The sequence below is a fragment of the Poecilia reticulata genome, chromosome 19 (genome assembly GCF_904066995.2).
Source record: "Poecilia reticulata chromosome 19, P_reticulata-male-v2, whole genome shotgun sequence".
Taxonomy (NCBI): Eukaryota; Metazoa; Chordata; class Actinopteri; order Cyprinodontiformes; family Poeciliidae; genus Poecilia; species Poecilia reticulata.
This window is the reverse complement of record NC_088848.1, coordinates 21,772,082-21,787,773: the sequence shown is the minus strand read 5'-3', so window position 1 is coordinate 21,787,773 and position 15,692 is coordinate 21,772,082. Positions and strand designations below refer to the sequence as shown.

Below are 15,692 nucleotides of genomic sequence, written 5' to 3'. Positions count from 1 at the left end.
TAGTTTCTGTGAAGAAAGCCTTACTTTATCTAAGAAACTGGAGTGCCAGGATTATCTTGTTTACTATCGGATTTGGTTGCCACAGGCAGCAGAGCGCTTGTTGAGGATCGTCAGCAGGCAATTGTTAATGTTTCTGCACTCTGAGGTGTAAACCTTTGGCCACTGGCCTGGTTCACAAAGGACACCAAAAAACAACTTTTCTCCTAAAAACCAGGCACAAAAAAACCCATCCAGGACAGAATGACAGCCTACAAGAAGGACTAGAACTGTACTACTATAGACTGAAGTGAAGGTAATTTATCTGACTGAGGCCTTTTTAGAGTGAAGGATTTCTACAATGGGCCAGAATTATTACAGTAAAGGATCCTGAGATCTTCCATGTGTAGGGTTGCTTATTAACCTGTACAGGTCCTGTAAAGCTGAGTCATGGAACTCTGCAAAGGTACAGACAAATGAACAAACATCCTGGAACTAAATGAACTATATTGTAACCAGCACAGGTAAATAAAATAAAAAGCTTGTGCTGAAATACATGTTGAATAACTTCGATTTTAATATAAAAACCTAAATATTAGAGAAACAATAATTCCAGAACCTATTAACAGTGCCAACCACTAACAACTAGAAATTGACTAATTAGTAGTAGAGCAGTGTAACATGAACACAACACAAAATGTGCATTGACATTTTACAATCAATCCATTTTCTTTCCATTCCTATTATATTCCTATTATTCAGGGGTTTCAGAATAAAGGGAGCCTAATGTAATACTTTGTGGTTGTGACAGCTGTATTGGTTTGCTGTAAGTAGAGTTGAATTTCATGTGGTTCAGATTTTTTATTTACATTAGTGAAATAATTTGAATATGTTTCATGAACTATTTTACAGTAGAACATTCAGGTACGGGACTGCAGAGCAAGCCTCTGGATTGTGTCTGACAGGTGGGCCATGTCAGGCCGCTGAGCCTGATGTCTGATGGACTCCAGAGTCCGAATCTGGAGGAAACACAAAAGGACAAGAAAAGTCATAATAAAGTACGTGCATAGTTAAGTCAACTTTAACGGATCCAGAAGCTATTAATTTCTGGCAGAGAGCCGCTCGGTTTGTAAAATGCTAACCCACAGAGATTCGCGTCTCGCAGTGTCCGTGCTTGTGGCTCAGGTTCCACAGGTTGATGGACAGCTGACTCAGCTTGTTGTTCCTCAGGTCGCCGTGGGCCAGCAGGACCCCGAAGAGGGAGAAAGCCAACGCGCTTTGACGCCGCACGCTCTGCTGCAAGGAGGCCAGGGGAAGAACAGGGAAAGATATGAGTAGAGGAATGAAATGCTTCTGAAAAGTTACCTTCATAAACTTTAACAGGGCAGTATTGTGATTTCCTGGCATGTAGTGGCATTTTCTAACACAGTCAAGTAACCATGTTAACTTCAGTTGTCATAAAAATGCCATATATACCAAATATGACTTCATAATTTAACGCTTTGAAATTAGGCCTCTGTCTCTTTAAGAAGCTCCCGCTCTTTCTGAAACTCCACCTTCAGGAAGTCATCACAACATGGCTTCTTTATTAACCCTTTAATATTGTTTCCATCAGCATTTCACTGAGAAGTAACTCATGTAATGAACTAAAGTGTTTGCTAATTGCTGCTGGCTAGTCTGAAGGAGCTGATTAGAGGAGTCGCACCCAGGTGTGGACCTAGCTGCCACAGGAGATTAAAGGATTTCTCAAACATGCATTAAAGAATCAAAGCAACACCCCAGGTATGTTTGTGATGAGGAAATAACATTATTACACAATGAAAAACTAGAAGAATTAAAAAAAAGAATGTGAGTAGATCAAAGTGGAAGTGAGTGACTCTTGTGCGTTCTGACCTCATCGCGAGTGAGCGTCTTCAGATGGTCCAAGATTTGTCCGATCAAAGTTTCACACAGCTTGTTGATCTCTGATACGAACTTTGGGTCTCCTCCATATAACGTCTCATTGGAGTCCACTAGGAAACACAAGAAAGAGTCTAACCAGGGAACAGCTGATTGTGCACGCCATGATTTCAGAACATTGCACCCGCGTGTGTGTGTGTGTGTGTGTGTGTGCTTTTACCTTTGGGAATGGAGTAGAGATAAGTTTCCTGACTCATGGCGGCGAGCAGTGGCAGGGCGCTGATGTAAACGCGCACCTTGGCGTCGCTGTTGTCCTCCCAGGTATAATCCTGGACCATGTTGAGCAGCCCACGGACCAAGTACAGCACACCGTGGTCCGGGTGGTCCTGGAAGCACACGCAAGGGGGTTTTTACATGGCCCTCCTTTGCAGGATGCTTAAAATTTCGTTGCGTTGTCAGAAAAACCAGGGCGTTACCGGGACAACCAGCAGCGTAGCCAAGAAGTTGTTGATGAAGTCCAGCAGGAAGCTCTCGGAGGAGCGAAGCTTCCCCTCCACGCTGATGGAGCGAGGAACCTCAGGAAGGACGCTGACCGCTGCCTTCAGGAACGCATCGGCTGGAAGATGGAGGCATTTATTCAGAGGCCAAAACATTTCACACCCCTTCAGCTTCGAATGAGCTTCGATGAGGTCAAAATATTTGAAATCGGTAGCACTTTATTTGATAGGGTGTGCATAAGACTGACATGACCCTGTCATAAACATGACATAACACCTGTTATGAACATGAAGGAGTCTTTATGAATGTTGTCATGAAGTGCCATTCTGTAAATAATGACACTTTTAATGCAAAGTTGTACTAAAACCTGCATTAAAAGTCCATTAAATGTGTCAACCTATGCATTAAAAGTGTCATTATTTACCTAATGACACTTCTATTTATGAACATGAAAGACTCTTTTTCATGTTTATAAATAGACCAAAATAGCTTATTGCAAGGAAACACAAAGGTTTTGCGAGGTAAGGCAAAAGAAAAAACTTTCCCCATGTCCCCCAGGGGTCTCTGTATGATATATCATGCATCCCTACACAATGCACAGCAATATTTTTGGGGGTAAAACAAAAGAAAAAAGTGACATCTCGCATCGTTTTCCATCCACTTCGCGAATATGCACGACTTTGTGTTGGCTCATCACATAAAATCTCAGTAAAATGTATTGAAGTTTGTGATTGCGGCATGACAATGTGCAGAAGGTCAAAGGAAGAACAGAAGACTGGGAGAAGTTGAGCTGTAATCCAAAATGGAGGATGTGCTCACCCTGAGAGAGACACTGGTTGGCCAAGGCGACCTGACCGGACAGCAGGTAGAGGTGGAGGCGGCTGAAGATGCTGCTGAGAGACGGGATGGTGATGAAGCAGTAGGCTGCACACGCCTGGAGAGCGGGCGACAGAAACCAGAGACCAATGAGCGAGAAGCCTCCCACTTAAAGGGACAGCCACCCATCTTGAGGTAACCGTACCCGGACGAACGCTGCTGTCTTCCTGGAGTGATTCCCTTTCATCACCATGCGGGTCTCCATGGCCAGCTGGTTCACCGTCTGGACAGAACAAAGGTCACACTCGGTGTGACAAAGAGTCAGTATGTGCCGGGCGAGGACGCCGACGCTTTACTGACGTGGATGAGCTGCACCAGGACCGGCTCCAGGTTGCAGAAGGTGGCTCTGGCCTCCACGCAGAAACTCAGCTGCTGCTCGAAGTCCCGGCCGAAGGAAACCTGAAGAGTACGGCAAGAAGGAGAGGACAAGATTACTAGCAGTACGGAGTGCAGCCATAATAAAGCAGCGTATCGGAGCGGTATCTGAGATTTAGTATCGGCCCGATCCGATACAGAAGACCAGTGTTGAATTGACTTAAATGCTTTTTTTTTTTTTTAAACACATAGCATAAATGTACTGAGTTATAAATATATTTGCTAACGCTGCACCAGTAAGTACAGCACACTTAAATACACCAACAGCTTCACAATCTTGGTCAAACATGAAAAAACAACTTTAATCTGTTCAGTCAGTGAAATTAGGTATAGAACGGCCAACTTAAAATAAAAAATAAACAAACTGAAAAGAAAATTCAGTTTTTCTGAAACTGAAAACCTTTCAAATGGTTCAGAAATTGCAATTGGGAATTTTAAATATAATGTAAAAAAAATAATAAAGCATGATGTCGCTCAAAGCACAAAGCATAGAGTTATACTGAATAGATCTGATCTTATGGCTCAGGCACATTGTCACCGATACACAATGGAGGGTTCTTTTCAATATCAGGAGTGATGCAGTTATTAATGTCAGACCGGTGCTTCTCTACTAACCAGCATAATTTGGATTCAGAATTTTTCATCCATATTTAATTTACTAAACACAATCTTATTTGTGAAATGACTCTTATTAAATAAAACTGAAGTCTCACCATGCGGATGAAGCTGATGATCAGCAGAGCCAAAGATCTTTTCTCATCTTCGAGCGTGAGAGCGCTGCCAGGCAAAAGATAACAGACGTTGCTGAGTGACTTCCAAAAGGATTTCTTTGTTTGCATTCATCACACAAATATGAATGTGATTGTTCTTCATCACCCAAGTTCCCCGGTGTGTCACCCTTTGCACACTTGGGAACTTGAGTGCAAAAGGTGACACATCAGGGTGTTCCATTTGTAAGGTCAGACACTGATGTTGGACGAGAAGGCCTGGCTCTCATTTTCTGCTCTAATTCACCCAAAGCGTGTTCTGTTGTGCCGGTCAGTCAAGTCAACCCTATTTTTCTCAAAGCAGACTGATCGAACTCCATCTCCCAGCATTCATAGTACTGAAAACTACTGCTGACATCACTGACGTTATAAAAATACCCGACTTTCGACAACTTTTTGCCTTAATTGGATGGGTGACACAATACTTGTGGCTATAAGTTAGCTAAGCTTTTTTGATAACATAGTTAAAACGACATTAACAGTAAAAATAAAAACACACATGTTAAAGTTTAGATGGTAACATATAACCTACTTAACAGAGTCGTGCATGGTTTTGCAGATGTGCAGCATGGCGTTGAGGATGACCGGGTCCCTGGTGAGCTCCAGCTGGTGTCTACAGGAAAAGAAATGCAACAGATCGGGAAAAATCCATTCACTTTGTCGACTGAAGCAACTAAATTCCTCTTTCCTATCTGGTTCATCCGTTTTTGTTTTTTTTTCCATCTTACTTGATGAAAACCTCCATGATGGATTTGCAGACCTCCACCCTCACGCTGTCCTTCTGGAACATGTCGAGGAACGGCAGGAAGCGCTCCTGAGGGACAGAGGAGGGGGGGGGGGGGGAACGTCAAACACGATGACCAGGGAACAGTTTGGATTTGTGTTTCAGACCACTAACCATGGAGAAGAGGACGGAAAAGTCGTGGAAGTAGGTGAGGATCTTCCTGATCACTGACTGCAGCTGGCAGCAGAGCGAGAACACACCGAAGTGATTACAAAGAAGAGAGAGAAATAAATAAATTGTAGCCGGTCGAGTTATCGGGCTAACCTGAGGGTACGCCTCCTCAAACGCTCGGTCAGGAGTCATGTGTTTGATGATGTCAGCCAGGACCGTGTTGACCTCCCGTTTCTGTCAGGACGAAACAAACAAAACAAAACAAAATGTCAAAACTAAATTAAATTACAAGAAGTCGTACTGAGAATTTTTGAAATAATACCAGAAAAGTCTTTTATAACTTTCTTCTCGTACAATTTTATTCTCATACGACTATTCTAATACCACTGTTATTGTACAACTTCTTTCTTGTATGACTTCCAGTACAACTTCTTTCTCGAATGACATTATTATGACTTTATTCTCATAATTTTATGCTTTTATTGTTTAGTTTTTTTTAGTACAGCGCTGATACTCCCTCATACACTGCAAAAACTGAAATCTTAGTAAGATTAAATATCTTAAATTAAGGAGATGTTTCTTGTTTTCTTTCTGACAAGATAATTTTTCTCACCAAGAGGGATTTATGTAAGAATATTTTTCTTATTTTAAGTGTTTTTGTACTTAATTATCTCAGTAAGATATAAAAGCTTAATGTTAAGAAAATATTACTTATTATGAGTAAATATGTGCTAGAATCTAGAATATCAATATTTACCAATCAAACTTCAAGTCTAGAACTTATTTTATACAAGTAAAAATTTCTTATTTCAAGCACAGAAAGTGAAATCACATACTTAATTAAATGTATTCAGATAATTAAAACAGACTATGTCCAAATGGAATCCTTTGTGTTATTGTCAATGAAAAATTAAAAAAACCCATGAACTTATATTCTTGTATAAGTTGGCAGAGTGTACAGGAAATTGTAATTTAATATTTAAACAATTGACATTTAACACAACAATTTCAGAAACAATATCAGTTTATATATCAAGATAATTCTTGGCATGTTTCCGTCTGCTGTGGACCTTAATCTGATCTTCTTGATGCAAGATGTGGGACCTCTTACTGACATGTCATGAAATTTCTGTTGATGTGTGATTTGAAATGGCTGGTATTCCACACAATGAGATTAGAATCAACAATATTGATTAGCTCAATGTCATGATAAATATTTTAACTTTTGGTTTATATTTCAAATTCTTACTTTATAAGTTACTAATATTAGTTTGAACAATATTTTATTCATCATGTTTGTAACCCCTTTTATGACATCATACAATCCACATGGGAAAGCGCCCAAAATGTCAGTGAGATAGTATTAATGTTCGATACAACAGATTTTCTTTCCGATCCAATACAGAGTAAAATTTAAGGTGGTATTGGCAATACAGATCCCATACTTTGTGCAAAAGACAATTAATTTGTTTCTTAATTAAATAAAAAATAAATGTAATCCATATCTTGGCTTCATAAAAAGAACACAATGTACTCTGATGCACTCATTTTAAACTCAGAAGTACATTGAGAACAATCTCGTTTACTATAAGCTATTTTAATTCAGCAGAAATATACAAAACATATGAAAATGGAGTTGCAAACTAAAAAAAAGAAAATTAGTAAAGTAATAACCCTACTAAATACATCCTTGTTTAATTATTAAAACTACTATAAAATGACAGCTGAAATAGCTTCATGTCACTTTTTTTTATAATCTTGTCAGCATGTTCATTTCTGAGTGAGTGAGCGTCAGCAGCACGCTGCGCTTGGGCATTACGTCCTTACACATTACATACTTACCAGGCGGAAGAAAAAGTAGTTCCCATTAACAACGTTTCATTTAGGCAAGATCTCAATAATTTAGTTACTTTTTAACGTACTCTAGTTAATCTACATTATCTCAAATTACTAAAGTGTTGAAAGTATTGATCCTTGGATCTGACAATAGATTTTAAAGAATTAAGTTCTGGTATCGGAAGAATCGATATTTCAGTATCAATCCGCACATCACTAACGGCAACGCCAGAGATCATTTAACTGCCCTGATTAACGGTTAATTCAGTTGTAACAGCCTAACTAAGCTTTTATCTACTGTACTTTTATAAGATTTTCTTTTGGCAAATTCTCTAATCTCGGTTGGACATGAATGAAGATGGAGGACTTTTTACGTGTATAGACCCTACAGCTGCTGTACTGAGAGGTAAGTTTAAAGTTGTCTGTCTTTCTAAGATAAGCTAACTGAAGCTAGTTAGCATGTCGTGATATGCCAATTTTCATCCGCGGTTAAAGAGCCGCTCTTGTGAATATGAGCTTTGAACAGTTATTAACCACAATAGCTGTGGCTTAAAAATATCGACACGAGTCTTGGTAGCTTCCGTTTTTTAACATAGCTAATATGGCTTCTCATTCGTAGCTTTTGATTCGGGAAATGGTTAAAGAGCAATTCCGCCTAGTATTTCACTAACTGAGGGTGTTTGATGTGCTGTAATTTAAAAACTTAAATGCAATGAGTCTAAAAGCCTAGGTTAGATATTCCACACTGTTACCAGGATATTTTAAACACTATTTTTGATTTGTGAATTTAAGTAGTCCTAGTTTGATTTAATTAAAATAACTTTCTTGCCATCTTGAATTCATGTAATATTGTAATTGAGCACATAAACTAAAATAAGACTTGTTTTATTTTTCAAGTAAACCAAACTGTTGCCATGGTGAAGCCTATGCCAGACACATCTCCAATCACGTATTGCACCATCTACAAGAAACTTTGGGAATTGCAAGTGACGGCATCCTTCACATTCTTGAGGTAAGAAATTCATGATACTGATTCATCATTACACTGATTAGTCCCTAAAACGTGGTTTGTTTTGTGACTGTTTTTCTGTCTGTGCTCCAATTAGCAGATGACCCAACAACTTCAAACAAGACCACTTTTCAGCTCTGTGGTGATCGTGAAACCAACTTTCTACTGGCCATTGGAACCATGCCTGCCCTGATCTTCTGAAAGGAGGACATCACAGCTACTACACCTTTCAGCATCCGTGTGTCTGTGGCCACTCCTCTCTGTGCTGCTGACAGACGTCTTGAGAACGCCGTCCGTAACTGAGGCAAGACTTCCACATATAAAAGGCTATGGCTTACTGGAAGAAGTTCATTGCGGGGGAAGCTCCTATTGTTGACATCTAATCCCAAGATTTTTTTTTGCTTTGGACAATTTGGTTTGCTTGACTCTTAGTGCAGCAGATGTGTCAGATCGTCATTGTTCTGTCATTTTACAGGATTGTTTCAGAATCAGATGCCCATCCAGACTTAAAATTCTGACCAGTAGTCATGTTTTATTGTGTTTATGTGAAACTTAAACGTAATAAAGATGTTAAAAGTAATTGAACTCATGTCTTCATTTCAGCAAGCCAATAACATCTCTTGTTCCAGTATTCACAGGATCAATTTTTGGATTTTTGTCTTAGCATAAGAACCTTGAGTAAAGCTGTGACAAAATATATATTTTAATCCTATGCAACAATAAAAATAAACTAGATTTAGGTATATCACTGCAAAAAGTCCCCTTTCAAAAACAAGAAAAAAAAGTACAAAAATAGGGTATAATTTTCTTAAAATAAGAAAAATTATCTGCCAACAGAACAAGAAAATTTATCTTGTCAAGATTTTCCAAAACAAGAAAAAATATCTAACCAAGATAAACCTACAAATATCTTAAAATTAGTGTATTTGTACTTAAAACAAGCCAATTTTACTAATACAAATAGAATATATGAGATTTATTTTCTTAATACATAGAACATTTGTCTTAAAATAAGAAAATTTTACGCTATTTTAAGAAATTCAGTGTCAAGTAACATTTTCTTTACTTGAGATAATTTTTCTTAAAATAAGATAATATATCTTACTCGTATAAGTAAAATTGGCTTGTTTTAAGTAAAAATACACTAATTTTAAGATATTGTAGGTTTATCTTGGTAAGATATTTTTCTTGTTTTAGAAAATCTTGACAAGATAAATTTTCTTGTTCTGTTGGCAGATAATTTTCTTATTTTAAGAAAATTATACCCTGTTTTTGTACTTTTTTTCTTGTTTTTGAAAGGGGACTTTTTGCAGTGTAAGAAAAGTAGTGGTCACCAGTTTCCAAGCCAGTTTCACTCACAGCAAAGTGTCGGCAGGTGAACTCCACCCAGATCTCAGCGCAGTTCATGTAATCCTACAAAAACAACAAAATAAAATAAAATGAATGAGTTATGATCTGGAACAAGTAACTGGTATAAGTGGGGGTTTTTTTTTTGTCTGTGTAGAAGTTGCAGAACCTGAGGGTTTCGGACTTTGGTGATGACCTTCCAGGCTTCGTTCAGGATGGTCAGCCTCTCAGACTCTGGCGGATCGGCGCAGGCCAGACTGCGACCCAGAGAGCCGTACAGCAGGTGCTGCAGAGGCAAAATGAAACTTTGTTTCAAGATTAAAACGTTAACAGGAGAAAAAAAAAGAAGCTACTTTTAACAATTTTTTTGAAGTTTCTAGCTGCTTTAAGAGGCTAGAACAGATTAGAATAGTCCAACCATTTGCGCCCTCTGACCTTTGGGAAGCCGGACTCGTCGCAGTCTTTGATCATACCAATGAAATCAGTGGCTCTGGTTGCAACAAACTCCGGTCTGAACGCTCTCATTATTGAGTTGAGAAGCAAGGCACTGTGGGAAAAAAACAACAAACTTACAGTGAAATAAGTGAGATACAGCTGGAGCAACTGAACTCTAAATAGACAGTTTTTCCACACATAAACTGTATAAATTATTTGCTGTGCAAATTGTGAGATTTTTGTGTAAATTTGTTTAAATCTGCAATATTTGGCCTGAAACTGTCTCAGTGCTGCCCTCTTTTGATTTAACGCTAGCAACTGCAACTGACCACACCCCTCCTTAACGTCCACGCTTGGCCACGCCTCTCAAGGTCTCTTGGCACCGCCCACTTTGGATGAAGATTTTCAAAAATTGCCTTGAGGCAGGTTTATGCTTTTATATGTGTTTTTCTCGCCCTGCGACAGACTGGCGACCTGTCCAGGGTGACCCCGTCTCTTGCCCGGAACGTTAGCTGGAGATGGGCACCAGCAACCCTCCCGACCCCACTGAGGGACAAGGGTGTAAGAAAATGGATTAATGGATGGATGTGTTTTTCTCTCCCTTTAGGGGGCGCCACGGCAGACTATTTCCTGCTAATAAGGATGGGCAGTAATTAATTATCATTTATCGTGACACATTTCATTTCATAAGAATTTAGATTTATCTTAATCTTTATTTTAATTGATGATGTTTAAGACTCCAATAAAGCTTAGCTTTACTTGTTAGCTTTACTATTTTCTCCAATCTTTGTTCAATAACAGTAGCTGCGTTTCCATTGATGATATTGAAAAAACTCTTGTTTTGTTAAAAGCGTTTTGGCGCTAGGGTGAGGTGGATTTATGGTCGTATCAAAATGGGTTAACTTCGCAAAATTGCAATTGAAACCCTTTGTTCACATCACACGAGTCATATGTTCCACAACCGGATGTTGGCTCAAACCATGAAGAAGAAGACAGGAAGTAGTTGGAGGATAATGAAGTGGCATGTTTTTTAATAACTTATTATGCGAACAAACTTATTCACATGTGATTTTAATTGCGTTTATTATTTAATGGAAGCACAAAAATTGTGAAATTGTATTTTTTTTTTTTTTACATTAGCGGAATATCGACAAAGTTTTGCACCGACCTGTAATTAAAGCGCAGCTGCTATCAATACATATGAAAATATGATTAAATTCTTTACTGTGTGCAGTTTTAGTGATGCAAATCACACATGTGTTTTGGAAGAGCAGATAGTTTTTATTGTTACTTTTATCATTATCACAATAGTACCACAAAACATCATCATGATGAAACTCTAAGTCCACAATGTCCCGCCCCTTTCTGCTCGGTCTACTTACTTATTTGCCATCATCTTGCATCTCTCCATCATCTCTGTGAGAAGTGGCTGATGTTGAAACAGCAATGGGATAACAGTTAGACTTTCATTCAGCTGATGCCCGTTTGGGCTGAGGCCAGCGGACAGGCGTTTACCTCCGGAGCTCTGTACGCGACGCACTGCAGGATCCAGTTGATGGCGGGCGAGTAGAGCGTCAGGTACGCCGGAACCTCCACCTTCTGCAAGTGCAGCTGCTTCTGGACACTGTCACCGCTGATCTGCCTGAAGGTGGCGAGCAAGTCGAAGACGTTGGCGTTCAGACTCTCCTTCAGGTGGGGCGCCACCTCCATGCCCACCTGGGGATCGGAAGGGGCGTCAGGTCTGAGCCACAGGACGGCCGGGGGAGGAGGAGGAGGAGGAGAGGGTGACTCACCCTGCAGAGGTAAGCTCTGGCGTAGGCGGCAACCAGAGGGTCTCCCATCCCACGGATCATGGCGGTCAGCCGGGGAAGGGTCTCCTGGATTCCTCTACAAAGAGGTGAACCGTGAGGCAGTTTGCGGACGGTTCTCAGAAAGGAAAACGGTGTTGGAGGAGACTTACGACTTGCTGAGGAAACGGTTGCACTTGAGGATAGCAGCTTCCACATATCTGAGGTCAGAGGTTAAAGAGTCAACTTCAGCTTCCAAACGCTGACCCAACACAACCGTTACATAAGCCCAGATGTGGAACCTTCTGCACATCTGTCCTCAAACCCCACACAGGAACTCTTCCACCCTCACTCAGAGCTTTGGTTAAAGAATTCAAACAGCTGTTGGTGGATACAGTCGGGGCAGCAGCTCCCTAATGGAGGCGATCTTGAAGAACCAGTTGAGGCACGTCTCCTTCGCCGTGTCATTCACATCTTCTACTGTGAAGGAGTCTGAGAGAGAGAGGGATAGGCAGAGAGAGAGAGAGAGAAAAAGAGAGAGACAGAGAGAGAGAAAGAGAGAGAACGTGAGAGGGAGAGACTCCCTGACTTTACCCACTGAGGCTCTAGATTTCATTTAGTGCCATCAACGTAAAGGGTTCTGAATTCAGAGGCATGCCACACTTTTAGGATTCTAATTCATATTGATCCAGAGCAGGGGTGCCCAAACTTTTTGAGAGCAAGATTGACTTTTTCTCTCACCAGCCGCATGAGATCTACCTCATGACACAAAGACATAAAAATAGCAAATTAAACTCTATTGACTTATTTTATATGTGAATATAAATCAGTTATAGCAGAAATAATAAAGTGACAGAAAACCTAATGCAGTTCCTTCCTCAGTGAGATTCTGACACTGGGAGATGGTTACTGGTTTCTCAGTCAGAAGCTGGTTGCAAACCTGATGCCAGCAGGTGTCAGTCAGTCATGGTAGATCTGAAATTTGGTTTGATGACCTCAATATAAGAAAATACAGACTGATAGGAAGAAACACCGAGCCTAGTATAGGTGAAGGCAAATCTTCTGAAGTTGGGATATAATTAATTTAATTTCACATAATTATTGCAGTAGAATTTGTTAAAACTTAATGAAATATATTTGTCCTATCTGATGTTTGTTGTGACGTATGCTCACAAACAAACGAGGTAATTAGTCCAATTTTGTCGTTTATTGAACGTTCAGAAACGACAGCAGGTGTAATGAGCCACAACAAAGGTAAACAAAGGTAAAACAACCCGAAAAGACAATCAACTCAAAACCACTCCTACCTTTTTACTCTCTCTCTCTGTCGTGACCGACACCCGTTGCCGTGGCAACCGCCTGTGCCCCGCAAGCCGAGCAAAGATTAGGCTACATTAAAAACACAACGTTCAGTCCGTTACGATATCAGGTTTCCAGGCTTGATATTTATTTCTCGATTATTAATAAGCCTCTCATGAACACAGCGGTGGTTGAGTAGCTAATTTAAACTCCTGCTCTGCTCGTCAGTCGGTCTTTGAGTCGCCTTTTTTTCCTCTTTTTTTTGTTAATGGAACCAAAACGCACTGCATTGCGCAACACCTTGTTGAAACAATAATTACTGAGATGATTAATTGTAATATGTTTCGTTGACTTTTTATAATTATTCTTTTTTTAATGAAGCTACAAATGTTTAGGATCTTAGTGAATATTTTTGATAAGCCCGTCAGAAGAGAAAGTGCTGGTCTCAGCGTCCTGGCAGCGTTCAGTTTGTCACCTGCCGAGAGCAACTCAAAACCTTTCCGCGATCGACCGGTCGATCGCAATCGACATATTGGGCACCCCTGATCCAGAGTATAAAACCCCAGTGTAGTAAACTGAAGTTGGAGGCTTTAATGTGACAGAAATGGAAACATGTCCAGACTTACCTGGCAGAGGTCTGGGGTCTGAACACATGGTCCAGATCCTGTCATACACCAGACGGCCTACAACACACACACACAAACAACATGATGTAACATCTTGACAACAGCAACAGCAGCAGGAGCTGACAGGAAGTGAACGCACCGAAAGTGTCGAGGATGTCGGTGATGAGGACGAACTTGCTGGGGTAGAACTGGATCACAGACGTGTCGGACAGAAGTTTGGAGCACTGGAACGTATCTCGCAGGTCAGTGTGTTTGACCCCGAAGAGGAAGGATGAGTGTGTGTATGTGTGTGTTGTTACCTGGATGACGATCTTCAGGGCTTTGACCTTCTGGTCGGATGACCAGGCCTCCTTCAGGGACTGGTTGAGCTCCTCGATGCGGTTGGCGTAATCCTGCTGGGAGAGGTTGAGGAGCTCCCTGTGGGAACCCTGTAACACACACACACACACCAAGCTGTCACACACCTGCTCCAACCCAGCGCCGATCGTTAACATGTAGTTAACAAGCGTTAACAAGCGACGTGCCTCCTCCAAATCGTCCAGCTCCTCCAGGCGAGTGCGGACTTTCTCTGAAACGGCCGACGATCCTGGATTGGGAGCTTTTCCTGGTGGACAAAACGGATTTGTCAGTTCTTTACTGAAATGGGACACCTGTTTACACACTCATTCAATTTAAATGAATAACAAGTATAATAATATGAGAAAAAAATAAATAGAATAACTAGATCCAAAACAAGTGGTCTTACCTCCGTCAGAGCCCATACAGAGATTCTGTAAAGAGAAACACAGAAACCTTTAGGTTTTAACCCTAAACCGTTGCCGTGGCAGTGTGTGACAACGTCCAATAAGCTTCTACATGCGATCATGTCTGAAAATGTCAGACTCACAATGGACAGTTTTTCAGTGGTGGTAAACCTGGCCAGGATTTCTCCTCGTTTTGTTGACCAGGGCTCAAAATCGGCTCCGAGCGCCTCTTCCTCCTTCACCCTCCTCTTCCTCCCGAGATCCTGGAAGCACAACATGTCTGTTTAAAAGAAAAAAATTAAAACCTTCCTTCCCCACCCGTCCCCTCTCTTCGTTTTTCTCCTGCAGGGTCAGCTGGTGAACTGACCCCCACGGAACTGCTGTGTGATGCGGGAGCCGACGTCTCGGTGGCGGCAAACATGGACAGGGGGTCTGTCCCGTCCAGCATGGAGCTGAGGGGGTCCACGGGTGCTGAGGAGGAGGAGGAGGAAGATGAGGAGGTGCTGCCTTTGCGAGCTCCACGGCGGGTCTTTGTGTCTGTGACCTGGACGGAAACAGAGAGGGGTCATTTTGTGAATCGGGTCAGCAGGTTTCACACAGAGGCTGGACAACAGGAGGCAGGTGATACCATGATAGGCTTGAGGGGATGGTAGTCTCCGAACTCGACAGGAAGTCCCTCAGGATGACACCTCTGCAGCTCTGCCTCATAGTTTCGCCCACGAGAGCGCCTGTTGGCACAACAAGCAGGAGATGTATTCATAAAACCTAACTACAATTCAAGCACACAACGGTTACTTATTTAGTCCTGCTTTAAACTATCAACTTTAATAATAAATAAATAAAGTGTGTACAAGTTTAGTGGCTGTTATTTTATGGCTTTAGCTTAGTGTAGCAAATACCAGCTAAAAACTGTAGAAAAAACGGTTAAAAATACACAGCTACAAGTTAAATGCAATATATGCGTACTTAAACGTCGCATATTAAAAATACATGGCTAGTTTAACAGTTCGGGTTTCATAGCTACATGTTTTAGAATGAGAAAAAGCATCTTACCATTGCACCGAAGCCATTTTTTTTTCATATCACATGACACTTCTGGACTTCCTGGTTCAGGCTGTAATTTGGTGACGAGGTGGTTTTTTTATCTTTAAATTTAGCGCTGATGTCATTGTTATTGTTGCTACTTTGTCAGAGATAAAGTTACAGTAAAACAATGGCTCAAAACTTAATTCAAGGCAGCGTTTACTAGAGCTAAGAGATGTTTTAAAAAATATTGCACTTGCAAATGTGACTTCATTTCCCATGGTACATTGTGTGCTTCTGA

At 40.8% G+C, this 15,692-nt stretch overlaps 1 protein-coding gene and 1 long non-coding RNA gene across 3 annotated transcripts; one reads left to right on the top strand and one right to left on the bottom strand.

Moving 5' to 3' along the window:
* Positions 1-529: 529 nt before the first annotated feature.
* vps35l (VPS35 endosomal protein sorting factor like) lies at positions 530-15,530 on the bottom strand. Of its 2 annotated transcripts, XM_008437909.3 has the most exons (30): positions 15,422-15,530; positions 14,997-15,096; positions 14,736-14,912; positions 14,512-14,631; positions 14,371-14,395; positions 14,150-14,229; positions 13,925-14,053; positions 13,765-13,849; positions 13,626-13,682; positions 12,096-12,192; positions 11,874-11,921; positions 11,707-11,800; positions 11,429-11,629; positions 11,296-11,342; positions 9,914-10,025; positions 9,648-9,764; positions 9,491-9,544; positions 5,440-5,520; positions 5,290-5,352; positions 5,120-5,205; positions 4,924-5,004; positions 4,338-4,401; positions 3,550-3,648; positions 3,395-3,472; positions 3,193-3,307; positions 2,352-2,491; positions 2,096-2,261; positions 1,870-1,988; positions 1,123-1,272; positions 530-995 (listed from the first exon to the last, which is right to left on the bottom strand). In XM_008437909.3, exons 1-30 carry the CDS (start codon positions 15,436-15,438, stop codon positions 897-899), a joined length of 2,901 nt encoding a protein of 966 aa, XP_008436131.2. In that variant the 5' UTR covers positions 15,439-15,530; the 3' UTR covers positions 530-896. The 2 variants fall into 2 exon arrangements, with proteins under 2 accessions (XP_008436131.2, XP_081456868.1); XM_081600742.1 differs by lacking the exons at positions 14,997-15,096; positions 15,422-15,530 and having other exon boundaries at positions 14,512-14,648; positions 14,736-14,819.
* Positions 7,026-8,711, top strand: LOC145549191 (uncharacterized). The gene is made up of 3 exons (XR_014085162.1): positions 7,026-7,528; positions 8,020-8,134; positions 8,229-8,711. It is a non-coding gene; the product is annotated as an uncharacterized LOC145549191 (long non-coding RNA).
* Positions 15,531-15,692: the final 162 nt, after the last annotated feature.